The 13957-nt window shown below is 43.6% G+C and overlaps 1 protein-coding gene across 3 annotated transcripts in view; it reads right to left on the bottom strand.

The window, feature by feature from the left end:
* Positions 1-13957, bottom strand: part of ADCY8 (adenylate cyclase 8) — a 224915-nt gene that overhangs the window by 133257 nt on the left and 77701 nt on the right. For all 3 annotated transcript variants that reach the window (XM_036830371.1, XM_036830369.1, XM_036830370.1), the window contains exon 4: positions 7863-7974. In XM_036830371.1, coding sequence (XP_036686266.1) covers positions 7863-7974 — 112 coding nt within the window. The remainder of the gene's footprint in view (positions 1-7862; positions 7975-13957) is intronic.

Raw genomic sequence — 13957 nt, 5'->3', positions numbered from 1 at the left:
TGCAGATCAAATCCTAGACCCCCCCACCCCATCCTCACTGTGTGTTTTTAGGTAAATTACTTAAGCTCTGAGCCTCCGTTGCCTCATCCATAAAATGGGGATAAGAATAGGACCTCACTGTGATTGTAAAGATGCAGGAAGATGAGGCACGTGAAGGCTTAGTATAGGGTCCAGCAGATGGGGCACTAAATTAATGTTGCCCGTCTCTATGATGATGACTTGGACTCCTGTCCTCGTTCTTTCACATTTCTATCTGTGACACAGGCAGATTCTCTCTAGGTCTCCTTGGGTAGATGGTTGGGATGGAACGACTCTGAGATGTCTTCTAGATTTGAAGCCCTAGGTGCCTGTGGGTCTATGGCTTTGTGGGTTAGGGGCTCTCCTTGGGAAACCAGAGTCCAAGGGCAGGAGGAGGGGAGTTGCAGACAGAAAGGGGCTTACTGAGATGCCAGCAGCACAGTGGATGCCCTGGTACTGCCAAGTTATAAAGCGCCATGCTGGTTTCCTAATCTGATCAGGGGTTGGGACATCATGTTTGGGTAACAAGTGAAATCACTTTCCCAATAAAAAACAAATATCAGACAGGGAAAAGAGAATCAGAACTGGCTCTGGTGTTTCCCTGTCTGGATCAGATCTCCAGGGCCTTGCCAACCTTCCCAAATGGGCACAGATGCGATCTTCAGAATGCTGATAGCAGGCACAGCTATCCCATGGTTATTTTTAGGAGTGTGTGGTTCCTATCTATTGGCTGCTTCAATGCAACTAATTTTGTAAGAGAGCAAAAAGGGAAGCTCAAGACCTTCACTTGTTTCTTCTAAGATGCTCTAGACTGCTATGGCCAGAATGGAACTAGGGAGACCTGACCCACTGGTCCTGGCAGTTTGCAGATTTGTGGAGTCCATGGGACAGTTATAAAAAAAACCCAGAAGGCCCAAGGCACTGCTCTAGAGTTCAATTTTGTGTTTTGCCAAGGAAGTATGAAAAGTCCATCAACATACAAAAATAATAACCAAACTACCCAACTATCCCCATCACTTTATAAAAGAAAGGGTGTTTTTAACACCAAAAAAGTAAAAAGACATATTCTTGGAATAAAGGAAAGTTCCTGGCACTAAATGAAATGAATGATAAAAACTCAATACATTGCAGTGTATATATATATATATATATATATATATATATATATATATATATATATATATATATATAAATACACAATTGCTGTACATATTTATGCTACATATACTGCTGTATATATATATGTTGTGTATATGTGTATATATTACAGCAATGTAGTGAGTTTTTATATGCATATACATATGTATCTTGCATGTGGCCACAAGTTAAAACTTCCTAACATTTGTTTGCAAAGGAGCAAATCCCTTATTCTGATTCTGCAGCGGAGAACACTGAGGCTGGGAGGTAGGGGTGGGTGACTTCAATCAGCCACACTTTGCCTTCAGATGGTCTCTGGGGCAGAGCCTGCTGTGACTCGGGCTGTTGGTAGCCTGGTCAGCAGAGAGATCTGCCTCCCTGTTGACAATGGGGAGGGGGGAGGGAAAGGGTAGAGCAGGAAATACTTTGGTCTAAGAATCAGACCTCCGCATTCTAGTCAAATTTACCAGCTGTTTCACCTTCGACAAGTCACCGAAGCCACTGATATGTGGGTTTCAATTCCCCATATGTGACGATGTCAAAATGGTCCCCTTGCTCTTAATACATAACTAAGTAAGCATGGCCATCAACTAGCAATGCCAGTGACAGCTAACCTGAAAATAGTCTTCTCCACATTTAATGCTATGCCTTATCTTTTCTCCTTTGAGTCTCACAATAACCCTGAACATGGCAGACCATGTTTTTAGATATGAAAATTTCAGTGTAAGAGAGATGGAAAACCTCCCATACCACAGAGCAGCTGGCTAAAAAGTAATGGATATGGCTTATATATGATATTCAGAAGCTCCAAATCAGTGATTTTTCTATGCAAACAGAGGTGAAAACATTTTGGAAAACTTTAGGGAAAGGCAGTTGTATTTACTGAGCAAATACTATGTGCCAGGCTATGCGTTAAAGGCATTATATTGATCTTGTTTAGTCTTTACGACCACATTCTGAGTCATGTGCCACTTCACAGATGGCTTAAGGAAGTGAAGGTCACACAGCAAGTGAGAGACAGAAGTGGAATTCACAGCATGTCTGTTTGACTTTGGGACTCCATGCTCTTTCTTTACAAAACTGCAGAAATTATGGCAGAGTCCAGAAGGGTAGATCTCCTGACAAAAATGTATTTTGGAAGGAGATCTGTAAAATAGTTCATTACCCTTTGGAAGGTGAAGATGTTTGTAACCCAGGGTTCATTTTTCTTCTAAACAAAAGGTGAAGCTGGCAGCCTCCTTGAAAAACTGTGGGCCCTATATAAATGGTATGTATATATGCATATGTGTATATATACCAATCATGTATGTATATATAAATATAAATATAAATATGAAAGGCCTGTCTTCTCATCTGTCAAGTTCTGTCAATTTGCAGACACATTTTTCTGATCAATTCCCGTGAGCTGTCAGACGATTTAACAGTAATATCCAAGCAACTTCTTTTTACCAGAAACTGCTTTGAAAAACTCACATTAAAAAAGCCAGGTTGCTTTGAAAAAAGATACTGAAAAAGAAAAATAAAGTAGGGTGAGGGTCTTGTAAACTTTATCGAGTTAGTCTTAATATAATCCTTTTCCTCCCATCTTGATGGCTTTGATATGACAAAAATCTTGGAAAAAAATCCAGAGAATTTATGAAACCATGTATGCACATAACACTGAGGAGATACAGGCACCAAATTATCAAAGATGGTTATATCTTTGAGGAGGGGTAAGATTACAGGGATACATACTTTCTCTATTGTTTCTATCTTTGATGTTTGAATTTTACATAATGCACAAGTATTGCTTTAGTAATCAGAAAAAAAAATGAAAAGAAAAAGGACTCTCAGAACAAAAACATTAGTGCTATGAATGCACTTAAAAAAGTTATATTAGAAATCATGACAATTTTTATAGTACTTTATCTAATTGTAATTATACAAATTAACACATGAATATATTGTCCTAGTAAAAATGAAACTGTAGATAAGTCTCCTTTAGTAGCCTCTCCCCCTCAGACACACCACACCCTGGAAACCTGGTCTCCTTTCCCCTCTTGAGAGGCTGTTATGCATTAAAATATACATTTCTATGTTTATATATATGCACCATTTTTCATGCTCTTTAGCCATAAATTGATCATACTATGTTTATAGATCTGAGACATGCTTTATCATGCAACAACATGTCTTGAAATTCTTTCTATGTCGGTACAGAAATAGCTATCTCATTCTTTAAAATCTGTTGATTAGCTTTCCATAGTGTTGGAATTGTTCCTTGTAACAATAATTTAGGTTGCTTCCCGTTTTGTCAGCAATGTGAAACAAGGCTTAAGATGTAATGATGTTGATTTTAAAGCCTTGATAATAGCATACATATTTTTCATTCCTAATTTGTTAGGGAGAGGAGTAGGTAGGGACTACTTTATTTACTTATTTATTTTTTAAATAAATTTATTTATTTAATTTATTTATTTTTGGGTCTTCGTTGCTGCGTGTGGGCTTTATCTAGTTGTCGTGAGCGGGGGCTCCTCTTCGTTGCAGTGCGCGGGCTTCTCATTGCGGTGGCTTCTCTTGTTGCGGAGCACGGGCTCTAGGCACGCAGGCTTCAGTAGTTGTGGCTCGCGGGCTCAGTAGTTGTGGCTCGTGGGCTTAGTTGCTCCGCGGCATGTGGGATCTTCCCGGACCAGGGCTCGAACCCGTGTCCCCTGCATTGGCAGGTGGATTCTTAACCACTGCACCACCAGAGAAGTCCAGGACTACTTTATTTTTTTAAAAAAAGATCAAAGATTAAAAGTTACTAGAGTTTGCCAAGGGCACTAGAAAGGGTCAAAAACACTCTGCTTTGAGCAGCCACAAGGGCACTGAGGAATTCAACCACACTAAGAGGATCTTTAATAGAAGGCTTTGAAGTTTTTGCCTGCATCATAATAATGCAGTGGATAAATGGGAAGGCTCACTGGATGATATTTACATGGGAAGTGGGTTCTGTCAGATGTACGACATAATGAAAATCTAAAGCAAATAATTATGGCAAGGCAGACACAGATCATTATAAAGCCACAGAATTTTGACGCTAAAAGATAACAGGGGCTTCCCTGGTGGCGCAGTGGTTGAGAATCTGCCTGCCAATGCAGGGGACACAGGTTCAAGCCCTGGTCTGGGAAGATCCCACGTGCCGCGGAGCGACTAGGCCCGTGAGCCACAACTACTGAGCCTGTGCGTCTGGAGCCTGTGCTCCACAACAAGAGAGGCCGCGATAGTGAGAGGCCCGCGCACCGCGATGAAGGGTGGCCCCCACTTGCCGCAACTAGAGAAAGCCCTCGCACAGAAACGAAGACCCAACACAGCCATAAATAAATACATAAATAAATAAATAAAATAAAATAAAAAAAGATATCAGAAAAGGCAAGTGCAATCCCCTTTTACACAGAAGCAAAGTCTGTGACCCACTTGGTTAAGTGATTTGCCTAAGGTTGGGGGCAAAAACATTTAAAGTAGGTTTTCTCATTCCAAGGTGAGTAGAATTGTTTTCACTGGCGGAGTTTCTCAAGCTTTTCCACAGAAGCCCTCTAGAGTAGAACAGACTGATGCACCTGGGGTGGGTGGGTGGTGGGTAGGGATGGGGTAGGGGGTAGAGTGGGAGTTATGGATTACTTATGGGTGCTGAGTACTTATTTTGAGCCAGTCTCTGTGTATTGTTTCATTTACCCTTCATTATAATTCTGATAGGAAAACTCAGACTCAGAGAGGGGATGTGTACAGTTAATTGAAGTCCAGCCCATAGTTGGAGTCCTAGAAATCTAAATCTTCAAGTTGGCTGCCATGAACGGCAACACATCTCTGGCATCTTGCTCCATCCCCTCAAGTGCCTGGGGCACTGCTTAGTGGTCAGGAGTGAGCACCTGGTCTCAGATGGTCTGAATCACAGATGCACCACCTACCAGGGGTTCTGGGCAGATTATTTTACTTCTTTGAGTTTCAGTCACTTGTTCTGTAAAATGGGAACAATAAAGAACCTCTCCTGTAGGTTTGTTTTAAGAACTAAATTAGGTAATCCAGGGCAAATATGCAGTCTAGTGCATAATGTACACCAGGCAGTTTATGAATGTTAAATATGATCAAATTAATAATAATTTTACTCCCTCACTTATATGTGTTTAGTTTGATTTTTTTCTTTAAATCTTTCAGTAAGACTCCTTCTCCAGAAGATGGACTATATAGCTTCTTGCACCCACTGGGGCTCGATGAGCTGTGTATGCCCATCTCACTCCCTGTCCCCCACCATGTACACTGTAACCAGGGCAAAGAGCCCGGGCTACAGGACCAAGTCCACGTTCCTTAAAATGTCACATGGTGCCCTCCAGACTTGTTTCTCCTTTCCTCTTCAAGCTCACTTCTCACTGCAGTCTCCCATGCCCTTTACGCTCCAGCAATCTTGAGCTCCTTATAGCTCCCCAAATAAGTAGCACATTTCCACATTTTCACACTTTCCTGCCTTTGCATCATGGCTCAGCCTGGAAGGCTCTTCATTGTCTAATTTGATGCCGGGAAAGCTCCTGCTCGTCCTCACACCCACTTGCATGTAGCCTCTTGTCTTCATGGTGCTACATTGCCGCCCTCCTCACCCCAAGCACTGACTGTTCCTTCTTTCGTCCACCAGGACTTCTGTGCCTATTGCTTGCACCACACTGTCCTGCGAATTTTACGGACTTGTCTTTCTCCCTTAGGAAACTCTGAGGGCAGGGACTGGTTTTGTCTTGCCAGAGCCCTGCACGGTTCCTGGCACCTAGTAAGTACACAATAAGTGTTGCCTGAACAACTTGGATTACATTTTACATAACAACCCTTTCTCTGAGTCAATGGGGATTACTGTGACACCAGAAACTGACCTTGATCACATCTCTCAGTTCTCTTTGGAGGGTCATTTTTGTTCACCTTAGTATCTCTGAGCAGAAATATTTAGAACCAGAATGTAACGTAGAATAACTACGTGTAACTGGCACCAACCACCCTTGAGGCAACAATAAGAAGAAATGGTGTACATTCTTCCCTACCTTCAAATTCCAAGTCCTTCAGGTTAATCCAACCTTTCTAACAGGAGGAGACTTCAGTTTCCACCTCTTCTTCTGCTCATGTCAGTCTCCTATTCAATAGTTGTCCAGTAGCTACAGATTACAATGCAGGGTCCTTGGCAGGTCCTTGCTTATTTTTCTAGCCTCAACTCTACCACTCCCTACCTTGAATTCTCCTTTCAGCAGTGCTAAATCTCTTCTGGTTCTCTACACATAGAGCATGTTAATTTTTGTTCTCCCCTCTGCATACGATGACCTTCCCTGCCTTCTTCACCTCAGTTATACACCTAACTGGTGTATAATTTTTATACAATAAAATTTACCCTTTTGATAAATGTGTACAGTCATACTCACCTATAGAGCAACCGGACCACTCCCCAAATCCCCTCACCCTATGCTTCTGTGCAATCAGTCCACTGCCCCCACCCCTTATCCCTCCTGACAATCACTTATCTCTTTCCTGTCCCTATAATTTTTGTCTTTTCTAGAATGTCTTACAAATGGAATCATAAAGTGTCTAGCCTTTTGTGTCCGGCTTCTTTCACTTGTCATATTGCAGTTGAGATTCACTGATGTTGTTACATGTACTGGTGATTTATCCCTTTTGATTGCTGAATGGTATTCTATTTGTTTTCTCCTTTTTAAGACCCAGCCTAAGAATCACTTTCTCCCGGAAGTCTTCTCTGATCCAAGGGTTATATGTTGTTTCTGTGTTCCCATAGCACTCTAGACTTCCCTTCATCATGGCACATAGCACATTGTACATTGATGACTTTTTTAGGTATCCCTGACTAGACTTAGCTCTAAGGGGGAAGGTGTGTTTTAGTTATTTCCATATTCCCAACACAACACCTACTAGGTGCTCAGATGCAAGTGTGAATGGATCTCTGTTGGAGTGAGGCAGCCTTAAAATAGGACATTTTGATAACCTAACAATGAACTCCCACTGATGGGGTCTCATTAAACTCTCACGACAGCCTGTGAAATTGACACTAGTATACACCCTTTACAAAGTAGGAAGTTAAGTCATGCCAATTTGAACCCCAAACCCACTCTAAAATATAGCATGACAATGACATTCCTCTGTAATTTGAGTGGCTTGAGGACTAGGAATCCGTGTTTTGGTGGCAAATGTTCATCTCCTTTAACCTGTTCTATATTTTAGCTCTGGTCAAGCCAGCAGAAAAAGAAAGGTAGTGTCTTGTTGGCTAAAAACAAAGCTCTTACGTCAAACAAAATGGTGGCGGGATGGGCCAGTAGCTCACTGGTCCTTGAGAAGAGACTAATTCATTCCAGATGGCCGCGGTTGGCTGGGAAACTGCAGGCAGTCATTCCTGCATGAAGCAACACTGAGGCTGCAGCTGGATGGTGCCTGGCCACAGCAGGGGGAAATGGAAAGCAGATTAAAAAGGACTTTGGTTTAATTGTCACTCAACCAGCTGTCTCTCAGCTAGGAAAATCTGACAAACCTCCCGTCCGAGACCTGTAAATAACTAACATCGGTCCCCAGAATGCACGAGGGTCAGGGATCCGTGTCTGGGGTCACGATGCGGAATGACATTGTGATGAAGGCTGAGTCCCTCTCTTCCCTAGTTCCGCATGCAGTCCCTCACTCCTGCGAAGACTAGGAGGCGATTAAATTCAACTCACATGGGCCAGTCGATCAAATCTGGCAAAGAGCTCGTTGAGCATCCTGACCAGCTCCTGGGCAGACAAGGTCGTGGAGAGGTTGGTAAATCCTTTAACATCTGCAAAAAGAATACTAGACAACAAGGAAGGGATGGGGTGGGGAGAAAGCACATTAATATTTTAATCTATCCTGGGAGACACATCACCATTCAAACAAACCAACTGTGGTCTGAGATTTAAGCTCTCCTTGCCACGGGGAGTCTCAAGGAATGCCTCAGTGTTTAACAAACATCTCAGCAGGGAGCCCACCCAGGGGTTCAGGAAGGACAAACAGGCAACGGAAAGCCCTTCTTCCTGTGCAGGGCTGTGGAGTGTGGGCAATGCAAACAACCCAAAAGGGAATTTTTCACTAGGAAGAGATCAATTTATTGTGGAAAGCAAAATGAAGCATTATGAATTCTCTCTATATTTTCACAACGAACAGCAAAGCAGACGTCATGAGCACAGAGCAAAATGGACACAGGGACAAAAGAATGCAAAACCTCATTATCTGTAGCCCAGTGACACACATATACTCTACCCAAAACTGCAGGCAAATAGAGTCAGGCATTCTGCAAAAATTGTGGGAATAGGTAGCAAGCCTGGGAGACCTTAGGCAGAATAATTAATTATCTGAAACGCACATTTACTAAGAATTTCAGTTAGGTGAGGTCCGATACTATGCATATGGCTTGGTGGAAGGGAAGGGGCAGCCCTTGAAAGCCTTATACACGCAAGGCACTGTATGAACACTGTCTTGTTAATCCATCCAGTTACCCTGTGGGGAGGGGACTGTTCATTCCATTGTGAAGATGAGGAAAGTGAGGCTCAGAGAGGAGGGAAACTTGCTCAACATTTGCTAGTAGCCCGGGGGGCAGAGCTGGGATTGTGCACGTGGCTGAACTGCACGGTGGGGCACTGCTTCACCCCCCTTAACACACCATCCCAGGGACTGACGCAATCACAGGCACACCTCTGAGAGGAAGGATGGAACACCAAAGAGGGTACCGTATTTTCTTGATTCTCGCGTTTTATCATCTCTGAAACTGATGGCATTTTGCAGTGTGTCAAACTTTTTGATTATTTTTCTTAGTGTTGCATAAAATGATGGTGAGTCTTAGCATTGGTGTGACTTAGTTTTACTGAAATAGGTGAATCAGCCAGAAGGCACTGTGGAATGTGCATTGACTTACTTTGGTCACCCCTGGTATTCAGCGGTTCTTAAAGTTGTCTCCATTTTTATGGATTCTCGCTCCTAAAACATGTACAAGTATTCAAAATTTTGCACTTCATTTCAAGGGATCTGTACCTTCCCAGAAGCCTATTCAGAGTCTCATTAAGAATTTTTAGACCTCAATTTAAAAACTATTGCTTTAATTAATTAGATAATGCCTTAATTATTTTAGCAAATATTAATGTATCTACTATGTGACCAGCTACACACTGTGCTAGGAAGTTGTATTAAATGATAAAGAAGCCCCAGTGCATGTCCTCAAGATGCTTAGAGTATGGGGAAAGGAGTTGGGTTGACAAAGAGAAAGACAGAAACAACACAGGCAATGACTACTGTGATAAAAAGACACACACTGGGGATGACCAGCCATTGGGGCATCAGGAGTTTTCTAGTGAAGCGAAGTCCAGGCCGAGTCTTGAAGGACCTAGGGGACTTGATGGGTAAAGTGAGTAAATGAATAGCTGCTCTTAGCAAGAGATCAGCACATACTAGGGTCTGGAGGAAGAACAAGCAAATGTACCAGGGTTCTGCAAGTATTCAAGGACAGCTAGTGAAAGGGCAGTACTGAGCAAGGAGGGTGGGACGAGAAGAAGGAAGAGGGAGAGAAAAAAAGAGAGAAAGAAGGAGGGAGGAAGGGAGAGAGAGAGAGAGAGAGAGAGAGAGATGAGGTCAGAGAAGTAAGCAGAGGAACAATACAGAAGGGCTTGATTAGCCAGGTTGATGAATACAGACTTTTCCCTAAACATGATGGAAAGCGAGTGACGGGTTTTAAGCGTGGGAGCGGCACCTTTAGATTTTTCATGTATAAGGCTTCCTCTGGCAGAGTCACTACACTGCCACTGTCCTCTACAGCTTTCTGGTGGCATAGCAGCTGGTCACATGCATAGGATTTGAGTCTAGACAGATTGGGGTTCAAACCCCAGGTCACCACTTATGAATACTATGAACTTCTCCAAGACTTTATTTTATCTACCGAAGATGATTGTAGTACCTACCTCATAGGTGGGTAGCAAGTGTTTAGCACAGTGCCTGGCATAGTAAGTGCTGCATAAATGCATTAGCTCTCTCCATCGTTATTGTACAAAAGTACACTATGATTGAATGGTTGGGAGGAGAGAAAGAGGTAACAGAGAAGGAAGAGAATCTGACCATTAACTGGATTATTTGTTACTTGCGGCTAAAAGGATTCCTATTGACACAAACCTGAAACAATAGTAGCAGCAATACTTTCAGAGTGTTAACTGTGGACTTGATACATTCTAAGAGTTCTACATGTATGAACTCGTTCATTCCTCATGACAACCTATGAGGTAGGACCTAGGATGATCATCTCCATTTACAGATAAGGAAATTGAAGCCTGAGTAACTTTCCCACAGACACGAAAATCTAGGATTTGAACCAGGCAGCCTGGTTCTGGAATCTACACTGTTTATCACTACAGTAATGCTACCTTTGAAGTAAGCCATCATCATGGCAGGTGGGAAGGTGGAAGGGCCCAGAGATCATCTAGTCCAACTACTCACTTTATGGATCCATTTGCCCAAAGCTATTAATATCTATCTGTCTATGGCAGGACAGGTTCATTAATTCATTCATTCAACAGCTAATAAATGGAAGGCCTACTATATACGTCAGATACTGGAGATACAGTGGAGAACAGAAAGTACCACCACAGCCCTTATGAAACGTGCAGTCTATTGAAAGAAGAAATGGATTCCCTGAGAGCAAAGGGCATAAAAGTTTCAGATGTGCTCAGTGTTCCAAAATCATGAATTTTTTTTTTTTTTTTTGCAGTCTTCTGAACACACCATGCTTTAGACACTGGTGTTTGTACATGATGTACCTGCCCCCTGGCGTAGTTTCTTTCCTGTTGCTACCTATTAAAATCCTACTTGTCCTTTAAGACCCCACTCATATGCTAAGATTCTACTTTTATGGAGATTTGCCTAAGCAAAGCCTGTCACCCCTATTCTAGCCTCCTGTCCAGCCTATGCTCCCCTCTGTCATGGCATTTATCACTTGGTAACACAATCATGTGTGCAAAGTGTTCTCCATCCACAAGCTAAAGAACAGGAAGAGAGTTACCTCTGTATCCCATGCCCCAGCACATGGTGGGCCTCATGGTATAGTTCCTGAATTGAATCAACAGAAATCTTCAGAATTGAGTCTTCCTTCCTCAGAGTGTGGTCATGGCCACTACTGGCATCTCTTGGGAGCTGGTTAGAAATGCAGATCTCAGGCCCCGCCCCAGACCCACTGGATCAGGATCTAACAAGAATCTAACAAGAGCCCTAGGTGATTTGTGTGCACCTTAAAGATGGAGAAGCCCTGGTTTAAGTCATAGTTATGCAATAAGAGTTTGTTGAGCAAAAGACAAGAAGCAGAAACCAGGGCCCTGGTTCTCTCTTGTTCATTCTGCTTCCCCCCCACCCCCAGGTGCTGGGCTCACGGTCAGTTCTTTTGACTCTAGGTATAAACTTGTAATCTTCCAGATGAATATACCGAAGAGGCCATATTAATTGTCAAATCTAATTTGCTTATATAAGTTGTTTATTTGGCTAAAAATAAGCTATGTTACCTATTAGTCACTCTGCAAACAGAATCCTCAAGGAGAATTCACTAGACTCATTAGGAACACGAGCCCTGTGTAGACTTTTATTCCTAACTTGTGTTCTTGGGCAGGTTATTTAACCACTCTGAGCTTCCATTTTCTTTATAATAAAGCAGAGATCATTAAAGCTACTCTGCAGGATTACTGAAAGATCACTTGTAAATCACAGCATAGTCCTCAATAAGTGGAGAGTATGTAACTCCTTGTGGAAATTTTTGGGAATCGGAGAGTGTTTAATAGATGGCCACACAAACAGACCTCCAAAGCCAAGTTCTCTAGCTCCACTCAACTGCATTTTGCTTGTATGTGAAACGGTAGTCTGCAAGGCCAATGTTAAAACCAAGCAGGACCCTGTGGGGCTCCTGGGCACAAAAGCCTTTCTGTGTCCCCCATTTCTTGATTACAGGAAACAGGCTTCACTCAGCCTCCATGACCTTCCCTGAGTTCCAACCTGCAGGTTCAAACAGTTGCTAATTAGGGAAGGGAGGGGATGCAGAGACAAGGGAGGAACAGTCAAGAAACAATAGTGCAGCCTTGGGGCAGGGTCCTGGTTCCCCCTCAAAGGATACACATAACAACATCTTTGAGCTGCTTTGCAGATACTGAAACCCTCACCAGGTGGGAGAAGTTACCTGTCTGCTGACCACAAGCACACAGACCCCAGACTGGGTGGAACTGGAAGGTTGATGATGCTGACTCCCAGTTACCTCCCCACCAACCAATCAGAAGAATGTCCACGAGCTGATCATGCCCTCTTTGAACCATTACTACAAAACTCCTCACTACCCCCGCCAGGTTGGTCAGAACACAGTTTTGAGGGCAGGAGCCCGCCGTGGCCCCCTTTGCCTGGCAAAGCAATAAAGCTATTATTTTCTACTTCACCCAAAACTCTGTCTCCGAGATTTAATTTGGTGTCAGGGTACAGAGGCCGGATTGGGCTTCAATGTGATGATTGCACATGTTGACAGGCCTGGCTGGGAAGAAACAGCCAGTCAAGAAAGTGAGTAGACTGAGTTATGCCAGCAAATGTGTGCAAATGTACATGGCATGGGGTTTGGGGGCAAAAGGAACGGGGGCAGGGAGCCCTGGTAGAGAAGCTAAGTGTCCACCAAATCCATGCCTGCCTGTCACTAGCAAAGACCACTGGCAGGGGCTCTGTGCCCCTCCTGTATCGAGGTGGAGCCATGTAATCAGGTCCCATCAATGGAATCTGACCAGAGTGACAGATGCCATTTCTGGGCTGAGGTGGTAAAGAAGCAGGTGTGCCTTTTCTACCCTTTTCTCTCCAAGAGCTGAATGCCGACAACTTTGAAGCCCAAGGGGGTGATACAGCTATGAAATGCAGGGGGCTTTATCCCTGAATCACCCACTGGCAGGGAATATAAGCCAGGGGGAGTTGTGTGGATGAATTATATTGAGTTTACATCACTGAAATTGAGAGGTTATTCGTTAGAGCATTCCCCTAACTAGCACAAGAAATGTCTTAAAATAGGGGGAATAAGGAAAGAGAAGTAGAATCGGGCAGATGGGGTTGGAAGCCCAAATGGCTTCTCATAAAAAGCCGAGTGGCCAGGTGGAGCTCCAGAATGAATCTGGTGAAGGCTCATATGTTTGTAGCTGAAATCGACTTGACAGTCCAAATGTTTTGTCCATTTCAAGCAGCTTGGTTTTTGGATTAGGAAACGGAGATCCGGAAAGATGAAATGATGCAACCGAAGTCTCACAGGGGGCTCATGGAAAGCGTTCTGGGATGAAAACCCTGATGCACTCGCCCCATTCCACTCTGGGCCACTCATGTCACCAGGCGTGGCGCCTCTCACTGCACCTTACCCGGACAGGATGCAATGAGCTGTACGAAATATGATTGAGTTAGATATTTATAGCAGACTGTTTTTAGGGAAAGGTCACAAAACCATAACAACAAAAAAGCAACAGAGAAGAAAGAATGAACCAGGTGGGTTTCCTCAAAGACAGTGACAGGATGGGAAATGATTTCAAAAACGCTCCCTCCCTTTCCTGCAGTGGGTGTGCTCTGGGGGCTAGGGAACGGGGTGTCGCAGTCGGCCCGACATTGTTCTCAGACACGGGCTAAGGCCCATCCTGCATTTTTCATCTCTGGTCCTATTTTAGCACCCAGCAGTGGTGCTAAAGGGCAGTGGGCAGGAGGGGCTCCACCACCCCGAGTTGAGTGCATCTTCCCAGGACCAGCAGGGCTGTGGGCATCTCGCCAC

The sequence above is a fragment of the Balaenoptera musculus genome, chromosome 17 (genome assembly GCF_009873245.2).
Source record: "Balaenoptera musculus isolate JJ_BM4_2016_0621 chromosome 17, mBalMus1.pri.v3, whole genome shotgun sequence".
NCBI lineage: Eukaryota > Metazoa > Chordata > Mammalia > Artiodactyla > Balaenopteridae > Balaenoptera > Balaenoptera musculus.
The sequence above is the reverse complement of the archived record's forward strand: the minus strand, read 5'-3'. Positions and strand labels throughout refer to the sequence as shown.